Source organism: Drosophila virilis, chromosome 3 (genome assembly GCF_030788295.1).
Source record: "Drosophila virilis strain 15010-1051.87 chromosome 3, Dvir_AGI_RSII-ME, whole genome shotgun sequence".
In the NCBI taxonomy this organism is placed as follows: domain Eukaryota; kingdom Metazoa; phylum Arthropoda; class Insecta; order Diptera; family Drosophilidae; genus Drosophila; species Drosophila virilis.
The window spans coordinates 11,353,210-11,375,273 of NC_091545.1; the positions used below are offsets into that span (position 1 = coordinate 11,353,210).

Below are 22,064 nucleotides of genomic sequence, written 5' to 3' on the forward strand. Positions count from 1 at the left end.
GAGTAAAGATCAACAAAAGGAAAACTCAACATAGCGTATGCTTAACGCAAATTCACCAGAGCGCAGCAGGCGCTGAGAACGTAACGCGCCGACGCCGACGTCAACTGAGCGCAGAGCAGGCTGTTCACGCAGGCACAGAGTGACCAGCGCCGAGCAAATTGCCAAATTTTTTAATGAAGAGTGCAGTAACGCTTTGTAACTAGCAGCGAGGATGAAGCCCACTGAGAGCCGCCTAGACCTACACACATAAGTATATATTCAAGTGAGGCAAACAGAGATATGCAGCTCAGCTGAGAACGTAGCGCTGCGACGTCGACGTCAGCTGTGGTGTAAATTGCCAAATTTTTGTATCAACAACTGCAGCGACGCGTCGCAGCGAGGATTGCGCCAGGTGATAGCCGCACACACACACGCACATGCATAAGCGCAGCTTGCCGACTCAAGCAGAGATTTGCACACACACACAGGCAGCTCAGCAGCAGCCGAGGCGGCCGTTTGCTCGGCTCAGCTGTGACGATACTTAGTCGGCGTCGCTGCCGTTGCCGCTGCCGACGCTGGCGCTGAGCTACGACGCCGACTTAAGTTTTGCGTTTTAAACAAAAACGTCTTGCGACGCCGTTCGTCCATTCATGCGAGTTTTTCATTTCGACGCGTCAACTTCAACTTTAAAACGACACACGACACATGCACGGGAGCAGTGCGCGATCGCGTCTAGTACTTTTCAGTTTCGGTTTCGAATTCGGTAACGGCTTCGAATTTGGTTTCGATTTCGGTTTCAGTTTTGTTGTGTGGTGTTTGCATTTGAATATTTGCCTGCAAAAGCAACTCGAAAATGCGGCATGTGGCATAAGGATATGCGAATTCTTCTGAAATTGGCAGCAAATAAGAAGAAATCGAAATTATATGACAATGCGGCTGATTTGACACCTTAAAGGGCAAAATAAGAGCGAGCAAAAACATAAATTCGGTCCCAAACTAATTGGCGAAATATCCCTAATTTTGGATTAGCAGCAGGGAGAAGGAATTTCTATTGAAAAGTAAGTTGCAATTTTACAAAAAATTAAACAAAATAGTAAGGAGCGTATGCGTAATATGTGAAAAACAACGAAAAGTGTAAAAGTAAAAGTAAAAAAAAAAAGAAAAGAATAGTTTAAACAATTTTCAACTTAGGCGTGAAACGTTTTTTGTCCCTTTAACAACAAATATGTGAAAATCAAAATCCATTTATATGCAAGAGAAGTGTAAATAATTGACTATAAATACCTATGTCAACTTATCGAGTGATCAGGCCTTTTAAGTTCGTTTAATCAGACATATATGAAATCATGCAAAACTGTCGAAAATCAAACAAATATATTATTTTTGCCCTTTGCATAAGCTTGTCATTTACATCGACCTCTAAGCGCGATCATGAGTTGAAATCACTTAAAAATTTCATAATGAATTTAAAAAATGAAATACTTTTACTGATCTGCAGATTCTGTATATATCTCAATATTATTCGAGTGGCCAATCTTTTGCTTATTTGAAATCTAATTCATTTTTTTCGCTTCAATTAAATTGTAAATATTTCTTTGCGACTGCTGCAAAATGTTTTGCAAAATTGTTGTCTTTGTTATAATTTGTGTTTTTTTATTGTTGCTACAGTCATGAGTCTTTTGCTATGTGTGGTTATTTCTTATAGATGAAGTCGCTTTGAGAGTCGCAGTTATATGCATATTTTTGGCAATTTGATCATTCGCTCGGGTTTTGTGCAAATATGCAACCGCAAACACGTAGCATAGATCATGATGATGATGATGATGATGATGATGTTATTTCCCCCTCTTGCTTGACCTACATATTTAAAAGTGTTTTGCATATGCGCAAAGGTCGGGTCAATGTTAAGGTGAAATGAGTAATAGAAAAACATGTGATGGGTATCTGGAGTTTATTGGAGCTTGCTCTCTAGTGTAAGGGCCCCCATCTATATCACTCCATTAAGACCCCACCAAAAGGTAAACAGTGAACTTTGTTACCATAAAATATGCCGTTCTTTTATGGCAAGCATTTCGGACAACAGTTACAAAAGTGTCTAAAAATAGTCAAGAAATTACAGAAAATATGTAAGTCAATGTCAAATTGGGCTTAAAAAATAATACCTTTCGGTGTGTTGGCGTTCGGCAAATGAAATAAAAATTGAAAAAAAAGTGTGAAAAATTGTATGTAAATAACGCAAAGAAATGCTAGTTTCGACCGGGGTGTGTCGAAAGTACCAAAAACGCTTGAAGGTTGGGCCCCACATATGAAATGTTTGCGCGTCTCGTTTGTAGTTCAATGCACGAACTGGCATTGACATTGAAGAGCTGCAAAATGAAACGCAGAACATACAAATCTAAGACTTGGCTTAATTACTAAAACATGCAATTGCGAGTTGCCTAAAAGAGTTATTTTTAACACTTGCTAGGTGCCTCAGCTTGGAAAGATAGGATCGATTACTTGTGAATGTTGCTACCCAAAATTTGGAAATTAACTCAACTTATCATGTAACTGGGCTCATCAATCTTAACTCTTACCTAAAATAAAAATACCAATACTCAGTTTCGCTTTCAGACACCGCAGACAGCAATTTCCATTTTCTGAGCCCTCTTTTGACCACTTAAATTTACAGCTAAGCCCCGAAGAGCCAACAAACCATCCATCCAGGCAGGCAGACGCCCACCAATCCACCAATTGGTCATGTCTGGGCACAGAAGTCGTCTTAATTAACCGCAAACTGCAAAAGAGTTAAGTGCAATAGACGTCACCAAAAAGGCAAAAACTCCAATGAGCAACAATAACAAGACAAAGTGTTAGCTTTGTTGTTGTTGTTGGGTATTTTTTTTGGTTTTTTTGGCTTTTTCTAGCCGTTAAATTGATATATTGACATAAGCTTGTGATTCACGGCGCTGTTTTTGCGCATGTTGCCACATGTTGCTGTTGTTGTTGCTGCCAGCGGCACATTTGCTAATAACCTGAATATACAACACGCTTATAGATACGTTTATATAATAAGCGGCACGCTTTTTAATTGCAAATTGATTTGCCTATTGATAAGCGCACAATTTCGGCCAGCAGCCCATCAATCCACCAGCGAGAGCGAGAGAGAGGGGAGACAGGCAGGCAGACAGACAGCTTAACAACGGCAATCAAAAACGCTGTGACTTAGGTCAGGATTGAGTTAGGATTGGCTTTGTTCTTGTTGTTGTTGCTGTTGCTGTTGTGGACACGCTTCGTTGGCGGCCTTCGTGGCGTCTGTCAGCCTCTTGAGCCAACTACTCATAAGCAGACAAAAAAACCCAAAAATGATTTACATAGTCAAAAAAAAAAAGTAGTCAAAAGCAGCCACAAAAGGATTTGTTTTGCTTAGTAATGAGTGAGCTTTGAGCCAAGCGACAAGCCAAGTTTAAGCATTAAAGCCAAAATTAAATTCTGCAGCGTAATTAGAGCATTTAGCGAAATGTGTTACAAGCGCTCCACTAAAATTGGCTCGCAAGCTAAGCCGCAAGACAACGAGTGCGCCAGAGACGGAGAGAGAGAGAGAGAAAGAGAGAGAGAGAGAGGGAGCGGGTGAGTGGAAGCGAGATAGCTAATAAACGTATAAATTACAAAACACAAGCAACTAACTAGACGCACAGGCAGCAAAACGCAAAAATCAGCAGCGCAGTTGCCGAAGCAGTTGCCGCAGTTGCTTCTGTTGCCGCTGCTGCCACTGCTGCCGCTGCTGTTGCTGTTGGCTATTGAAAAAATTGTTTGCCAATAATCCGCTGAAGCGGACACGCTTCAACGATTCGCCACGGCAGCCGAGACAACGAGAGAAGAGCGCGTGGCAATTGCCGGAGTTAGCAAGAATTGCCCAGTTAATATATAGGTTTAAGATCTACCTAAAATAAAGAACTTAACGAGTGGCTACTGAAAAGAGGTGAGCATTTAAATAGCCCAACAAATTAGCTGAACAAATGTTTAAGCAGGTGTTACAAATGCCTAAGCAATTGTTATGCTTGATTTGATGAGATCTAAAGAAGACTAAGAACCGAATTAAGATAATTAGAAAAATTGAGATAAGCTTAGCTAAAAGCAAGGTAAGCCAGTTTATCTTTACTAAAGTTATGAATCAAACTTAAACTTTTGAACACTTTTAGGTTTATTTAAAGAAAATGTCTCAACTACAGCTTCAATTGCGTAATCATGAGATCTTAAGCACTCAGTCGTAACAAGTTGATCAATAATTATTTTGCTGATTACTGTAATAAATCTGTTCAAATCGGCTGATAAAGCCGAGCATATATATAATTAGTTTGTAATATACACCATATAGCTAAAGCCAACATTCCAAATTCCAACAAGAAGCAGCTTTAGCTTCTTCGTTGCAACCTTTCACCTGAGCCCAGCTGGATGTCAAGTTCGTTGCCTAAGTCTTTTGATTTATACTTCGCACTTGCAAGCAAAAATGTTTCAACTTGAATGTTCAACAATATACAAATTTAGAGAATAATTTGATGCGCCTGAAGTGTTGCCAATTTAAGTTAATTGAGCACAGCAAAACGATTTACATGGCTCAGATGCCAACTGGTGTAATGGTCGAGAGAGGAAGGGTGGTAACTAGCCAAGCAAATGAAAGGCGCCTTTGTGGCTTGCGTGTGATGGTTTTTTTAGCAGACGCAAAGAAATTGCGCACATACCACGATACATCTCGATGTGGTAAAGTTCAGGCCCCTTATGAATAACCATGCAATGTATAAACTGCAATTATAGCTTAATACTTATGCTGGCTGGCTGGCTGGCTGGCTGTCTCTTCGGCTCAGTATCGAGCCCGTATAGCGGCAACTTCCGCAATAATTGGGACGTTTCAATGTCAACTGAGCAAAGGATGAACGAACTTTTCAGGCATTGCGAACATTTCGAACATTTCCGAAACTTTTCCTATATGGGCGCCCAGTCCGTTTCAATAATTGCATACAATTTGCCAATCAACGCGTCACAACGATGCCAATTATGATATGCTCACCGCTCCCCAACTGTACCCGTAACGTCCCATGCCCGTGCCCGTGCCCACTTCCTCACACGGCTGATCATATTCCGGCCCTTTGTGGGCGCTTCCCTGGCATTGGTTTATGAAGCCATTCAAGTGCTGACGTAGTTGCTCCACTCTATAATCAACCAAAAACGCAGCACGATCCGCTGCAGTTGCAAAAAATTGAAATTTTATATACATTAAATAAGTTGGCTACAAAATTAAGCAAAAATTTATTAAAAATGCATAAAAAGGAGGTGACGAGCGTAAAAAAACCAAAAAAAAAATGCATGTAAAAAATAAGTAAAAGCGACAGCAACAACAACTAAACTGGATGTGGAACAGCTGTCACAAGAGAAAGATAAATGGCGCGCGACCTTCGCACTGCAGCAGCCTCCGTTGGATGCTGCGTGAAATTTATAAAAAAAAAAAATAAAACGAATAAAAAGCAACAACAGCAGCCCAAAATAAACAAGTGCAAGACGACAAACAACTACAACAACAACAATGGCACTCGAAAGAGCGGCTACTGTAAGCCAAGTGGCAGCCGCAGCAACAATAACAATAAAAACAACAAATGGATGTGAGAAAAGCAACGAATTTGACATACACTATTGAAATGGCTTTCGACAATCGCATTATATAAAGCGTAAATTTTTCGGTAGTCCGTGCCTAATATATAGATGCACATTCAACAGAATAATGGGACATGTTAAAGGTAGCATTAAAATATGGCAACTTTGAAACTCTAGTGCAATATATATACAAATATAGGTCTAATATTTAAATTTTCTACAAAAATGTGGTTACTAACTTAACTTAATGTTAGGCCAACTGCTAAGGAAATATGAATTTTCCCAACCTTCAACGCTAACCTATCAGCTTAAACCTCGTTATGTTCTATATCATCTTTTAAATTTAAATACAAATTTATTTTTATTTTCAATTTTTAATTTGCCCGCTGTGCTGAAAATATTGCAAAGCTCTAAATATTTTCATAAGCGAAATGCGGGCTACATTTTTTCTCCACCCAAAATTGTCATCTACCAAATGTGATAATGATGCATTATCTTATCTCTTTTCTCAAAATTTATTTATTTTAAAAGAAACGATACATTTTTTTGATATGGCTTTCGCTTGACTGTTGCATGGAAAACTGATTTCGTTAAAGGTTCGGTTCATTGAACAAAATAAATTGGAATTTCGGACACAACTGGTTCGGTTAGGAAACAGGTTTCCAGCCTTGTTAAAGGACTACATAGCCAACTTGACTGACTTTAGCTCATATGCTCGACACAAGGCTAAAACCAGGCGCAGCTCTTGACTCATGCTTTGAAATGCACACAAAGCGATTGCATTAGTGGCAACTGCAAACAACAACAACAACAAAGGCAGCAGGTGCAAGCAGGCAAGAAGATTTTTGGCAAATGCCAAGCAGGCACAATGGCTCAGAGACTCAGTGGCTCAGTGGCTCTGTGGCTTAGTGGCTTGGTGGTTTAGTGGCCTGTTGGCCAACCAACCTACTTACTTCTGGCTGGAATGGCCCGTTTGGTGTGTCTGGTTAGCTGGTTGGGCTGCTGCTGCTGCTGTTGCTGTTGCTGTTGCTGTTGGTGCAATCGAAAGTGTTACTGTTACCAATGAGCTGACCAAAAGCGAGAGACTCAATAACGTCATCAGCTGTTGGCAATGCTAGAAAGCACCGAGCACTGTGGGTCTGGGAACTGTGGATTGGAGCTGGAGTCGGAGCTGTGGCAATATTGCAACATGGCAACATGGATCGGTTGCCATATGTGCCTGACTGGTTATAAAATAGTATTTGGGTCAATAGATTTTGTATTTATGCAATTTTGCAATATTTCTTTTCGTTTGTGGCAATTTCTTTATTTACGCAAATCTTTGAGCTATTTTTTTTAATGATTTCTAGACAGTTGGTGCGACCAACTGAAATATTTTCTTTTGATTTTATTTTTGGCCCGGCTCCTCAAGAAACGAAAGATGAAAAATAAAGAAAATGGCAAGGCGCGCGCCACTTGCATTTCATTACATAATATGCCAAAGAAGCAAAGCGAACAAATGTGAACACGAGCCAGGCCAAAAAGAAGTCGAGGCGGCCGAGACGACCAGGTGACCAAGTCGTAGCCGGCCAAAATGCCGGAGTCAATGTGTGAAAATAAGCAGAAAATTGTTAAAACGTGTTTCAGTTACAATTTGCAGCCCCACAGCTGGGCGGGGCGTGGCGTGTCGTGGGGACTTCTTAATGGATTGGCTTTAGCGGCGCTTATGAGCCGTAAACTGCGGGAAAGCGTTTCTGTTTTAATGTACGGATAATTGGGGTGCACGAGAAGTGGAAACGTTGACATTAAATGCACCTCACAAAAACCTCTCAAAGTCCAATTCAACTTGAATCGACAGCTCCGACGGTTTGGCGCGCCAAGGCAAGTGTTCGCTTTTGGGCTCAGTTTATGAGCCATGAGAATGGGGTCTATAGACTGTCTATAGCTGTATCTAGTACTTCATAAATCAGGCTATAATACACAAGATAAGCTACTCAAAATCAGCTAAGTCAAATTCAAATTATTTTTGACACTCGAATCAGTCCAATGAGGGTGCTTGGCTGCCTTCGGCAAGTAATATTTTTGCCCAGTTTTTCTGTTTGCCCAATAATTGTGTTTGTCATTCGCAATCATTAACTTGTGTGTGGGAAATAGCCGAACTATTTTTTAAAATATCCTTAGATATATCATAAATTAAACATATGAAAAAGTTGTCCTCTCAGTTTCCCCAAATTCCTTAGCGTACATTGCTGCCGATTCCTGTCCTTATGTATCCTTGGAATGCGTCTCGAATATTTCCTCATTGCGCAAATGTTGGCAAATTAAAACTGGCCTTAATTATTTTATGCTCATTAAGCGCAGCCAGAAGACCAAAAAAACTAAAAGTTTACACAGCTCTGGTTTTTTTCTGTCTGTTTCTTTAGCCCAGCTTGGCGCAAATTAAGTCAGATGCCGGAGCAGAGACAGGGCTTTTGAACTTGGCCCAAAGCAGTTGACAATGTTTCGTCTGCAGGCGGCAATTAAAACGGCGCAAAGAAAAAAAATGACAACAACTAAATGTCATTAATTGTGTTTAAATAATTTTCGTACAGCTTTTAGTTTTTTACACAACATTTTGCTCATAACTTAAAAATCGCTCAATTGTAGCAGAGCTGCCGAAAGAAAAGAAGAGAAAACCAAAAAAAAAAACAACTGAAAATAGTTAACTTTTCATTTAGTTATGGGCTGTTATGTCAGACAAATGATTCACTTCGCTTGAGATGAGCTGCAGATCGTTTGGGCTGACACTCGTGGCTGCTGCGTGGCACATAAGTTATGAAAGTTTTAGTATTTGTTTTTAAATTTATTTGTTGCTTGGCCGGCAAGTTCGTTGCCAGAGTCTTTTGTTTTTGCTTGTCATGGCAGCGCATTAGATCGTGCGACTGCTCATGCAGTAAAACGGATTTCAATTAACAATTTGCCCGATCTTCAACTGCTAAGGAATCTTTGAATTGATATTGAGTTTTCCATTTCCCAGCGTTCTGCTGCGACTTGGCTTAATTTGCATAAATTACCGTGCATGCAAAACAAAAATATAATAAAAATATTTTATCTGCCAGCCAGCACGAGCTAAGCACGTAGCCAGTGACAACTGTTTTATTAATTTTATATTGTATTCCCTGTAGTTTAAGAAGAGGGTTAGCTGGTTAGTAATATAAGAGCTGAGACCATCTACAAGAATGTATGTATATATACAGATAAAGTCTGCTTCTCTCCTTGCCTTTTGCAAAGTTTTTACTACTAGTTCTTTAATTTATAGAGTATCTACTAGTTCGATACTGTTTGTTTATCATTACAGCGTATTTATGCTCATGTCTTATTTATAGCTCGATTTGCTGGGGTTTCTGTAATACCGGACATTCTTAATAAGTTTCATGTTAGTTCCCTGTTTGACGTATGACTTAATTAAACTAAGCGCCTCGTGGAGCATGAATGAGCTTTTATTGAACCCTGCTCCTATAAAGTCCCCCAAACTGTAATTAAATGTGTTGGATAGTGAGAAGCCTTAGACACTGACCCCATAAAACGGAGATTAGACAAATTAAATTTTAATTGCCAGTCATAAATATGTTGTTGACTTTAAAACTAACCAACACGCTTATTCTCTAAACTCAAATGCGGTTTATATTTATCTCATTTGACAGACTTGAATTATGGGCTTAGAGAAACATTATTTGAGGTATGGACGCACGGCTAGAGATCACCTGCTCCACTGGGCCAGCTGTGGGCGTGGCTGTCGACAACAGCAACAGCAACAGCAACAGCAACAACAGCAGCAACAACAGCAGCAGCAGCCGCAGCCACAACAACAGCAACAACCGCAAGGGTCAACTGCCACGGGGCGGCGTTCACGCCCACATGTAACACACAGAGGAACGCCACTGTCCATGTTAATATCTCATGGCATTAAGATAAGCAATAGTAAGTACACTCAACATTATATGCAAGTCATCGGCTACGGTAACTATATTTAATTATTAACTAATAATTACAAGCGGAAGTGAAAACAGACAAACAAACAAAATGAGAAACCAGCAACATGAAAAAGATATATGTAAACAGAGTTTTCCAATTTGTCAAAATATTTTTAAATACGGCACAAATAAGGCCTAAATATTTTAGACTTAGAAACCAGAGCAAACTTATTTTATATATAAATTTTTTTAATTTTTCAACAACTGCATTTATAAAAAGCTCTTTTTTGCTCTTAATTTTTCAATAATTGCACTTGTAAGAAGCTCTTTTTTGTTTAATTGGCAAATATTTGAAAAACTTATTTACACTCAATTAAAATTAATTATTAAATTTATCATTTAATGTGCAATTAGCCAGCCTAAAGTCAATATCAACAACCAAATTGGTTAGATTTTGTTATTGTTGTTGGCGTTTGTTGTTTACTTGCCCAAAATAAAAAGCCAAACAAGTTGTGCGCCACTTTAAGCTGGCAAAAAAAAAAAATGCTAAAATGCAACAAAAAATATATAGATAAGATTGAAAAAAAAACTACAACAAAAGCGCAATTGCTGCTGTAAATACCGCAAAAGTTTTTACAAAACTGGTCATCCAAGAACTGCAACTGCAATGCAAAACGAGTCTTTGGCCAAAAATACCGACAAACAACAACAACAACAAGGCAAGCAACTAATGCAGACTTGAAAACAACAACAACAACGACAATTAAAGCTCAGCAGTGAGATTGAAATCAAGGAAACGGACACACAGACAGTCGCACGAGACTTGCTTAGTTAGCCGCGTTCTGTGCAGTTGGCGACATTGCGTATACGCCGAGTGAGCCGCGCTCATGGAGCTTGAAGCAGCCAAGTGTGCAAACAACAACCATGGCCAAGAACATTGACTGTCGCTCTTACACTCTTACTCTCCCGCTCTCACTTGCTCTCTGTGTCTGCTCTCTGAACTTGGGTTGGACATATCGCCAAGCACTCGCATCGCTTTCGGTTTCGTTGGTTTTGGTTTCGCTTTTGATTGCCTTCATTTTGGGCAACTTCTCGCTGCCATTTGACGTTTTGGCCAGAATAATTTTTTAAGCGTTTTGCACTTGACAGCGCAATTCGGCTGCTTTATAGCCACGTTTGCAATGTGACAAGTGGCGATATCTTGTTATTGGGTCTGCCAATATTAAGTGACACACAGATGTGACCAATTGTTATAAGGCTTGGCATTTAAAGACTTCTCTATTACGTGCGATCTGATAAAGGCTCTCCATGATTTACTTTATTATTGGCTTGTTAAATATGCGATAGAATTTATGTTTGTATCTCATTTTTATAGTCGTCGTCTTGTCAGTGAGATGCTCTTCACAACGTTTGCCGACTTAGCTGCGCGAGTGTTTACTGCGCATTTGATGCGGTTTTGAATCATTCGAAGGTTTAATTTAATGTTGTATAAGTGTTGAGCAAAGCGGAACAAAACTAATAGGTTAGAAATTAATAAGCTAATCCTAATGTCAAGAGACTATCACTAGAATAAAAACAAGTATTCTGAGCAAAACCAAAAAAAATGAGAATCGCGTAAAAACACATAACTTAGTATGTAATGAGTGATAAGCATTTATATGTTGATAGATACCTAGAAAGGCATTTAAGTTAAATGTATCTGATAAGACAAGAGCCACCAGTAGCAATGACAGCAACACTTTCAATTGATTTTGTGCCACAGTGCTTGGGCAATTCTTATACCATGCTAAACAGGCTGACAACTAAACAGAAAAAGCCATAAAAAACATAAAACAGAAGTGAAGCAAAGGCGAAATAAAAATTCGCAATTGAAAAGTCGAAGCGGGTACTTAACTGGCCAGTGCAATGTTGTCTACTGCAGCAACAACAACAACAACAACCACTATTAACTGCCAAATACTACAACTAACAAATACAAGCACACACTTGAGTCTCGTACACACAAAGCAAATATGAAAATGTTGCCAAATCAATATACAAGACCTCAAGAGCCGCAGCCCGAGCCCGAGCCGGAGCCGGAGCCCGAGCCTGAGCCAGAGATGTGAAATACTAACAACCGAAATCTGTAGCTGCGAGTGAAACCGAAATCTGAGTTGAAGACGACGACGGCGACAGCGACTGTCGAATGAGTGGAGCGGAGTGGCTAACTCTGGACATGGACTCGAGCTTGGGACGCGGCGACTGCGGACCAAACGAGCGCTCGACGGCATCAAGAGAGTGAACACAAATTAACACAATTAGGCAGCCAAGTTAGCAATCACAGCTGCTGCCTCGATTTTGGCCAATTCTAAGTTCGACTCAAAGAGGTGCCCCGGGGGAGGGATGGCGCGAGGGCGTGGTATTTGCGATATAGTTTGTGTGCGCTGCACAAACAGTAACAGGCGCGGTTGTCGCCACAGCCTGCCAGCTACTGTGACTGCGGCTGCCACTGCTGCTGCTGTTGCTGTTGCTGATGCTGCTGCAAAAGCAACCTCCACAGAGTTGGCAAGAAGAAGTCTCAGCCGGTTGACTGCACTGGCCAATGCTCACATGGAGTCTTTAGCAATAACAAGTCGCACTCAAAGCTTGCCAGTGTGCGTGAGTTTCTGTCTTAAGATTATATAACCAAATGTGCAGTTGATTCAGTTGATTTAGGCCACATGCAATAGATCGTGCCTAGCTCACAAGGCATTCTCTCGCTCAGCTTTTTGGAAGCTGAGTCTTTGCTGAATCTTTGGCGTGCACATTTCAAGAGTTACTTTAAAGATTCTCTTGCCGAGCGTAAAACAATATGCTACTAATGCTGTATGTGACAAACATGTTAAAACTGAATTTTTAGTGGTGTAAGCCTTGAATACATATAGATTTCAAGATTCTCTTGGAGTGAGACACAATTAACATGCAGTACAATCTGTAGCTTAGCTGTTCCACAATGAGAACATGCTTACTGCATTAACACTTAATCAATTTATCGATTAACTGATCGATAACAGTTTAAATACTACTGCTCTGTCCACTTACGGTCTTTAAAAGAAAGCTACAGACTCATACGTTAATTATTGCTCTGTTTCTCCTCGCTCAATGTCAAGTTCAGTTGTTCTTTTATTAATATTTGCAAATTGCCTGTCTTAATGTTTCTTTTATGTGTTTCTCCCACCAAGCAAGTACGGGGACCTTTCACTTTCGACAACATGCCCTCGTAATTTTACAGCTTTTCAGTTTCGTTAACATGTTTCTGTTTTGTGGTACACCTCCAAAAAAAAAAAAAACGAAATAAAAGAAAAAATGACCAAAAACAATGAAAAGAAACTTTCCAGGGAACGTAGTCGACCGTTTTTTTATTATCCCGCTTCGAGATCAGTTGTAAGTGCTTTAATTAAGGGCCGATGTGCGATAACTTAACAGCAAAATTGCCAAGAAGGCACGTCCAGGCCCCAAAAGGAAGACCCCAACAACCGGTTCGGAACATATGTATGCCAGCTAATTGGTATCGTATCGGTATCGGCAGATCGGCTGCATATGGATGCAAATTGTAAGGCGTATGCGGCACAAGGAAGTGCGCCCGCCGGAATTCCAAGCCATGGCCAGTTCCTACAGTTCCTACACAAGAATCGCAATAATTTGCTTAAACAAAAGTGCTTACAATGTTAAACAATGCAACTGAGACAGAGTTGCCGCCACTTGACAGTCGGCTTATACCTCAGTTGGGGCACGTTCTGAAACGAAATCTCAGCTTAATTGTTTAGCTGCAGGCGTTGCAAATGTGCAGTTATTGTTGCCGCTTTGTTGTAGACAACAATTCCGCGTCTATTGAAAAGTTGTCCATTTAAGAAATCTGAGTAAAGACTTGCGGCCAGCTGCAACCTACAGCCAGTTATTGTAAGCGCTAATTTTAACAGTTGCTTGTGAAATATATGTGACGATGAAAATAAAATGTACCCAATTTAACCTAATAGGGCATCGGAGAACTATTTGAGAGACAAGTTAACTGGAAATGAGCTTAACTAATTGCCATTTGGGCAGCTCCTGCAAAGTGGCTGCAAAGTTCACAACATAATTGCGACAGTTCAACAGCGGATGGAAACCAGATACTAGAGTTCAGCACGTTGCATGTTCAGCGGTAATTTTCTACAAAACGAATGTATGACACCAGCATTAAGTGTCTGAGTCAGGGGCTTAACCCGAGGGGGGACTCAAAGTGATTAAGCTAAGTTAGACAACTTATTATAGTTTGGAGAGCAGTCCGAGTCTGACAAAAAATAGTTGAAGAGGTTTGAGGTTTTAACTATCTTATAGCTGACCCCCCTTGTCGACGTCTCTGCATCTGGTGTAACTTAAAATTGTTGCGCATATTTACAAGAAAGCGCGGCTTAATAAAGCATACCGAATACTAAATATTCTAGCCAAACTTCCATATCAAATGGGACAAAAGCTATCAATATTTAATAAGCTATTTTTTAAGGTTAGCTCGATATAACTTAAGCAAATCTTCAGTTAAGCATTATCCGTTTCGGTTCGTTATATAATTTTACTCAAGAAGAGAATCTGCTTAAGATTTTGAAATGGAAAAGGTTTTGAACCTACTCTCATAAAAACATTTGTACTTAGGAGATGCTCTCTCGATAGTGCGTTGCAAAGTGTATAGAAATATTGATATACATTCTGGTAGAGTATTGACAGACGACTTGCAGCACAAATAGAAATATCAACAACAAGCAACAGCTTCAATGTATGCATTAACAACAGCAACAACCGAGAATTCAGCATTATTGTCAACGGCAGCAGGCGCTGACGTATCAATTGTGTGCCAAATGTTTATTGACCATGTCGACCAGCCCAGGCAAGCGTTGTTGTCAGTTGTAGCAAAAACAACAATATCAAATACGGCTAATATACATATAGATGCATAATTATTGTAATATCAACTAACAACGCAACGCAATCAGATGAAGCCAATCGCCAAGAAACCGAAAAGCCGATAAATGTAAACCGGCATTAAATGCCGCGATCAGATTGTGCCGCTGACGAGAGACGGGTATACTCCCTTGACCTTCAGCTTGACAGCTGCCCCAAAATAAAAAAAATGTATATATAAGTATAAGCCAGTAGCAGCAGCAGCAGCAACAACGCTGCCAAAAATGTCAACATTTTGTGCTCGATTTTATGACATTTTACGTAACTTTCTCTGCGTAAATTTTGCTGTTGATTTCGCAGCCGCCGGAACAGAGTGCGGGCGCCACCAATATTCAGGGTCAATGGAACGCCTGAACCTTGCCGTACAAATAATAAAATTATCGCGCCCATAGCTCATCTCCGGCTGCAAGATTTACGAGCCTTGCCAAAATGAAAAATTTCGCGAGCGTTATCGAAAAGCTGATTCGACTGACCCACAAATATGCACCCTATATATACAAATATGTATATATATATATAAACATATAGTGTGTATGTCTGCGCTTATTAAAATATATTTTAGGTTTTAATGCTGGGCCTTGCACTTTTGATATTATTTTTTGTTTTTGTTTCTTGCTTTTGTCAGTGCAGCGCGTGTGGCCCGGGCTTGAAGTGCAATCAGTTCGTTGACTGTTTTAGGGGGGCGCGGACGCCGAGCGAGACCCGTTGGCATTGTACGTTGTGTGCCACCGCCCACCAAACACCACTTGGCTACGCCCACTGTGTAACAAAATGCCAACAAGGTAATGGCAGATGGGTTAATCGAGTCCCCTAAGTGCACAGCCCCATTAATATAACAATTTGCAATCTGAAATTTGCGATCACAAAACGCGTCTCACTCAACTGATAAGCAAAATATCATCATAAATTGTTTGCACACGTCACAAAATGTTCAATTTCAATAAGTCGGCCAAGAGCAAAATCTACAAAAAAAAAATATTGAGTGATAGCCGTGAAATACCACAAAACCCAATCGATATGTGGCAACAATTTTATGTTCCTACTTAACGCGAAATTGCATTCATTCAAGGAAAGGAGGTGTGAAAAGTCCAGGGAACTGGGTTGGGTGTTTGAGTTGACAGCGTGAGAAGAGAAAAAGACAAACAAATTCCCTATACAAATGATATATCATCTAATAAAACAACTAAGAATTATGCAGTTAAACTAAACCGACTGCCAAATACTCTGTTCAAAGTTTTACGCAGTTGAAAAAGTCTCCAGATTATTGGCTTTGTGACTTCAAGACTATGACCGCAAAATAATGGCTCTTAAACTATTATGCTTTTATTACATATTAAATATATTTTATGTATATATGACAACACTTTTAGCTCGATCTGTTGAGGTCATGAGTAGTTAAGAGTAGCTGACAAGCTTAGAGTTATAACTCCGACCATTTTCGCAATTTACGCAGCAAATTTAGAGCTTTGTATGACGCGGATAAATAAGAAGCAGGCAGCAGGATTTACCCTTTTCAGTATTGCACACAAAATATTGTAAATTACAAAACGCGTACAATCCTTGGCATTTTCGTTCATTCGAGCCGTGATTAAAAGAGCCAAGACGCTAGCTGGGTTTTCTGCAACGGAGGCGTGACTCAGTATCCCACAGAATGACACGTTTAACTCTTCGTTTTCTGTCGACGCCAATATACATAACAACAATAAATTTGCTTAACTGGGTAACTTTTGCTGGACAAATATTTATTTGACAGTTTTGCATGTAAAGGTCAACAACACGAGCTGCTGTTAAAAAAATAAACCAAATATGCTGACTAATCGCACAATTGTTACCAACTGTATTTAACGATTTTAAATTTACTTTCAGATAGACTAGCTGTGATAATTATTGGTATAGTTACATTAATCTTAGGCATAGTATTAACATCCATACCATGGCTGGACTATTTTATACTAAAGGTAAGTTCGCGTCATCTCAATGTGGGACATTCTTCTAATGTCATGATTCTTCGTATATTCGCAGAATTTAAGGCTGTGGAATGATACATTAAGCTATCATTATTGGCAAAGACCTGGCGTCATACGTCTAACCAAGGTCTATATCTATAATGTAACCAATCCGGATGGATTTCTCAGCGGCGAGAAGCCTAAGCTGCAGGAAGTGGGTCCGTTTGTCTACAGGTAAGCACAAGTTTGAGAAATAATTAATAATTATTTTATAATAATATTTAATAGGGGGGAAAGTGGTTACGCCTTTTGATTCTAGAATTTCGAAATTTATTATATAAGTAATACGAGTATTTTCATGGCAGCTTTAGCAAAGTGCTCTTTCGTCACGGCTCGTTGGGAAATATGTGTTTAAAATCAACGTTAATGGGTGTAATTACCATAATTGTGTATTTCTTATGCATAGAACCTAAACTGTCCGTTTGCGCTGCATATAGAAAGCGTTGTTTAATTGTGCTTAAATATTAAATAGAGAAAATCAAGTCCAAATTACACAAAAGGTTATCTGTGCTTTAAATAGATATTACTTGAACTTTGCGGCCAGCTCGTTAAATGAGAAATGCGATATTTTCAATATCTTAACCGCCAACTGGACATTTTTACAGATAATTATGATTGATAATTATGATTGATTAGCTCACATAAATCTAATGCACATTAGGCTTAAATCGAATTCACAACAATGCCAAATAAATTGCATCAATTCGAAACTTTTCCATTTTAACACTTAATAAAATAAGCAATTATTTCGAACATAAGAAAACTTGCAACAGCTTCGGTTGCAACCACAGCTATACGAGATTTGCCAATAAACTGCTGACAATTCACGCCTAAATGTCGAACCACTGAGCCGCTGCCAGAGCGCAGCAGCCGCTGCTGTTGCCATTAATTGAGCCATCAAATCAAGAAAATAACAAAGCACCGCAGATCACAAACGGGAGCTGGCTTGAATAATATGTGTATCCGAGAATGTGAAGTTTGACAAGTTGCGGGACCGCCCAGAGTTTAAACCAGTTCGAATGAAGGATAACGGGCCAAGAGCAGGCGATCGTTGATTAATATCACCAGAAACAGACACTGAAATAAAATAAATGAAACAAATATAACAACAATATCAATTTCACAGATTTTACAGATACAGATACAGATACAGATGCAGATACAGATACAGATACAGATACAGATACAGATACAGATACAGATACAGATACAGATACAGATACAGATACAGATACAGATACAGATACAGATACAGATACAGATACAGACGGCCTGAATTAGATGCAATTAGGGTGCAACTACAGTTTCATGTTGATTTGATGGATTACTTAAAGACAACGACAACAACAATAACAAATCATTTTGTTGTCATGAAATGACTACGTCAAACGGTAGCTGCTTAAAACGCCACTAAAACGCCACAAAAACGCCAAAGCGTTTGTCATCTTATTTTGTTGCTTCGTTTCGTTTTGTCTCTACGTTTTGCTTCTTTTTTTGTTGTCCACATTTCTCCGAGTGCGACAAATGAACTACACATTCAGTTGGGTTGGGCTGTTCGCTTTGTGGATCTCTTTTTGTTTTAACAAGCACCGTCCCTGACTTTGGGCTTTGACTGGCGGCCAACCGACTTTGACACGTGCCGTTGATATAAAGATACGATTACGAAAATGTAACGAAACTGAACTTTTATTAATTGTTGATATTGTTGCTATTGCAGGGAAGACATGGAGAAGGTGAATGTGAAATTCCATGAGAACAATTACACGGTGTCATATCAGCATAAGAAAATATTACAATTTGTTCCTGAACTGAGTATTGATAAGAATACGCCCATAGTCACGCCCAACATACCAATGCTGGTAAGTAGACAAATGCCTGATTTATTTATCAGTTAATGCTTTATTAAAATAATAAGCATAAATCCAATGATATAAGTCTAGCTACTCTATCCTACATTCTATAAATGCAAAATTATAATTTAATTTGAAATCTTCTACCTAATCTCTTCCCCAGACTCTCACAAGTCTGAGTCCCAAGCTGGGCTATCTGCTGTCCAAAACGATATCCTTTGTGCTCACTGCGGCTAAGCTGAAGCCCTTCATCAATGTGACTGCGGATCAGCTTGTCTTTGGGTACGACGACGCGCTAGTCAGTTTGGCGCACAGATTCTATCCGAAGCACATGCGGCCCATGGAAAGGATGGGCTTGCTGCTCGGACGCAACGGCACACTGACTGAGGTGTCCAACATTAAGACGGGCTACCAGGGCATGGAGCAGTTTGGCTATATTGATTCGCTCAATGGCATGGATCACCTGCCACACTGGAACGAGGAGCCCTGCACGAGCATAGCCGGCTCGGAGGGCTCGTTCTTTCCGCCGCGCGACATTACCAAGTCGGATGTGGTGCACATCTATGACAAGGATCTGTGCCGCATAATACCGCTCAAGTATGTGGAGCGAGTCGAGAAGGATGGCCTGGCCGCAGACCTCTATCGATTGCCCAATAACTCTTACGGCGACTCAGCGCACAATCCGGACAACAAATGCTACGATGTCAACGACTACGATGCCGTCAGGGGCCTGCAGAACATCAGCCCGTGTCAGTATGGCGCACCCGTGTACATATCCAATCCACATTTCTATGATGCGGACCCGGAGCTGCTGGACGCGGTCGAAGGTCTCGAGCCGCAGCGCGACAAACACGAAACCTACTTCAAAATACAACCGGTAAGATTGTGCCTGTCCCCTTGCTGCTGTTGTTGTTGTCGTCGAGATCTAAGCTGATTCTAATTGTTGTTTAGAAACTTGGAGTGCCGCTGGAGGGCAAGGTGCGCATACAGCTGAATCTGAAGGTGACGCGGGCCAAGGACGTGCATCCAGTGCGTGATTTTCGTGATTTCGTATTTCCGGTCATGTGGCTCGAAGAGGTGGGTTAATTATTCCGCCCAGCCGTGAATGAGATAACATCTGTATAAACCCATTTTACAGGGCATCTCGGAATTGACGCCCGCCATCAGGGGCTGGCTGTATCTGGCCACTGTCATTGCGCCGCACGCGGTGCCCATTGGCTCCTATCTGATGATCATGGGCGGCGCCTCGGCTGTCATTTTCAGCTTTGTGCGTGCCTATCAGAACTTTGTGTTCGCACGCGATCCCTCGCTGGAGATACTCGAGATGGGCAGACGTTCTCTGCGGCGCGGCAGCAGCTTCATTGCCCATCAGCAGCACAAGCTGCTGCAGCATCATCGGGACAGCTATGTGCTGCTGCGCACCCACATGCCACATGCCATGAGCGCCTGCCTTGATCCCGAGCGGGACAGGGACGACGAGCAGCCGATAATTGACAACAGTGTGGCAAGCAATCAGGATGCATAGCTTTAAGTTATATGTGTGAGTGTGTGTTCGTTTGTGTGCGAGTGTGTCCGTGTGTGTGAGCGAGTGTGTGTTAGTGTGCGTGCGTGTGTTTGTGCTTAGCTTTAGTCACGTTCTGGCCAAAATCGTGGCATAAACTGCTGCCAAATGAAAAACAAAACAATTAACAAAACGGTTTCGATGTTTTACAGGGTTTTTTTTTCTATTCACTTCATTTGCACATCTGAACCGACAATTCCACAATTCATATTCTTGCAACCAAAAGCCAAATCGGGTTTGCTAGTTATTTAGTAGATATATATGCGCATACTTATCCATAGATATTTGTAAGCTGTACATAATTGTAATTCGCAACTTGTTGCAGCGACAAGAACAATGAATTCACTAGTCATTTTTACAATGTGAAAAATGCGAGCTCGTTTCTAGTTCTACTTAGTTAGTTAGTGCGTTTAGTTAGTTAGCTCGGCTAAATTAAATACATATTTTTAAACTTACTTTTTAATTAAAAATACTGTTTTTAGGCAGCGGTTAAAACGCAAACTTTTACGATTTTTTGTATATAAAATAAATGTACAACTTTTCTTTCCGGCATGAAATATTGTTGCTTGGAAAAGTTCTTTATGATTTTACAGGCTGATAAATCACAGGCAGCGCTCGAATTGCCAGCAACTACATAAAGCACAAAGCGCCAGACATAATTTAAGGCCACCACGTAAAGAAAGGCAATTCGTTTGTAATACCCCAGGATAAGGACTGCAAAGGGTATACAAGGTTGGAGCGAATGCGGCAGGCGATGCTCTACGTTGATTTGCCGAAGCCAGTGAAAGCCATGCGTAAACCGAACCGGATGGAGGACAGCAATCAAATTGTTAACCAGGAACGGAACCTCAAAAACCGGATTAATTGAAAACAGTCGCAGTTAAGCTCAAAACCGAAGCAACATTTGTAAGAATCGGTTTGTTTCAAAACAAACTTCCTTGTACCATGTAAACCATGTAAACAAAACTCTCGTTCATGGATGTACTAAACCAGGTTCATGAAACGAATCCGTAAGACAAAACACTGGTTCAAGGCGTGAGCCGAACCAGAGTTTGTTTATTGTGGAGTACTTCGAGTACTAGATACGATAGCTTTAAGATATTCTTTAGCTAATAGACTCGTACAGAGTATCTGCTTGTTGAATATGCCCAGTTTCGTGAGCCTTTGCTAGTTCTGCGGCAGCTTTTGATTGACGTAGTTTTGACTTTTGCACAATTCCGCACACTGCGCTGCGTTTGGCTTCAAAGAACACACACGACTCGTATGAGCCATAAATTATGTGTGTATACAAGTGCCTGTGGGTGAGGAGGGATTGGCAAAGGTTGGGCGGGGGCAACAGTAAACGCTGCAATGCCTTTGTTTTGCACAAGAATAAAAAACAGGCACAAGAAATATGATGTTTTCAGTGCTCAAAAGTCAAGAATGAAAGCTGCAGGAAAAAATATATAACAAAAACAACAACAACAGAACTTGGCTGGCGGTCGCACTGGCTGGAGCAGAGGGGGGCAGTTGGTGAGGAGGGGCGGGGGCAGCAGCAGTTACTGCCAGCTTTTGGTAGCTATAACAAAAGCATTTTCATTTCATTTCATTTGGCAAAAATGTTTATACAAAACCAATTTTACAATTTTCGATTCAATTTCTGCAACTGACATTTCACTTAAACGAAAACCTTAAAGGCGCAATTCATTTGGCCACGCCCCATGCCTGGGCCCCGCCAAGCCCCCGACGACCCTTTAACTTTGTTGCTGCGCTGCTTAATGTAACAAAAAATAAATAAAAAGTGAGCGCTGCCCGGGCGTGGCATGTGGCCGAGGCTATGCCAAAGGTCAACTAATGTCCAGTTTTGTAATTACACACAGAGGAATCAGCCATGGTTATGTGTTGGTCGTTCATTTGCTGTGTCATTTGCCACATTTTGACGAGCACTTCGAAATGCATAAAATTGTCCAAATGCTCAACTAATAAGCAATGCCAGCGACAGCTGCGGCGACACATGTTGCCGTCGTGCCACGCCCACGCAGTGTCAACCTCAAGGACAGGAAAAGTTAAAAATTCATTTATAGCGCGTCGCCATCAAATCGAATAAAAACAATTGGCACATCAAGAAATCAGAGCGAATCCCGGCGAGATCTTCATCGAGGGTTGGCCACGTAGC

General features: G+C 40.6%; 1 protein-coding gene across 3 annotated transcripts; it reads left to right on the top strand.

Annotated features, from left to right (window-relative positions):
• Positions 1–624: 624 nt before the first annotated feature.
• Positions 625–20,454, top strand: dsb (debris buster). 3 transcript variants are annotated; one of them, XM_002047118.4, is made up of 8 exons: positions 625–1,037; positions 9,270–9,546; positions 16,359–16,450; positions 16,515–16,672; positions 18,216–18,357; positions 18,512–19,225; positions 19,300–19,425; positions 19,487–20,454. In XM_002047118.4, exons 2-8 carry the CDS (start codon positions 9,279–9,281, stop codon positions 19,871–19,873), a joined length of 1,887 nt encoding a protein of 628 aa, XP_002047154.1. In that variant the 5' UTR covers positions 625–1,037; positions 9,270–9,278; the 3' UTR covers positions 19,874–20,454. The 3 variants fall into 3 exon arrangements, with proteins under 3 accessions (XP_002047154.1, XP_032290683.1, XP_032290684.1); XM_032434792.2 differs by lacking the exons at positions 625–1,037; positions 9,270–9,546 and adding an exon at positions 15,046–15,274; XM_032434793.2 differs by lacking the exons at positions 625–1,037; positions 9,270–9,546 and adding an exon at positions 15,191–15,274 and having other exon boundaries at positions 16,363–16,450.
• The last annotated feature ends 1,610 nt before the right edge of the window (positions 20,455–22,064 follow it).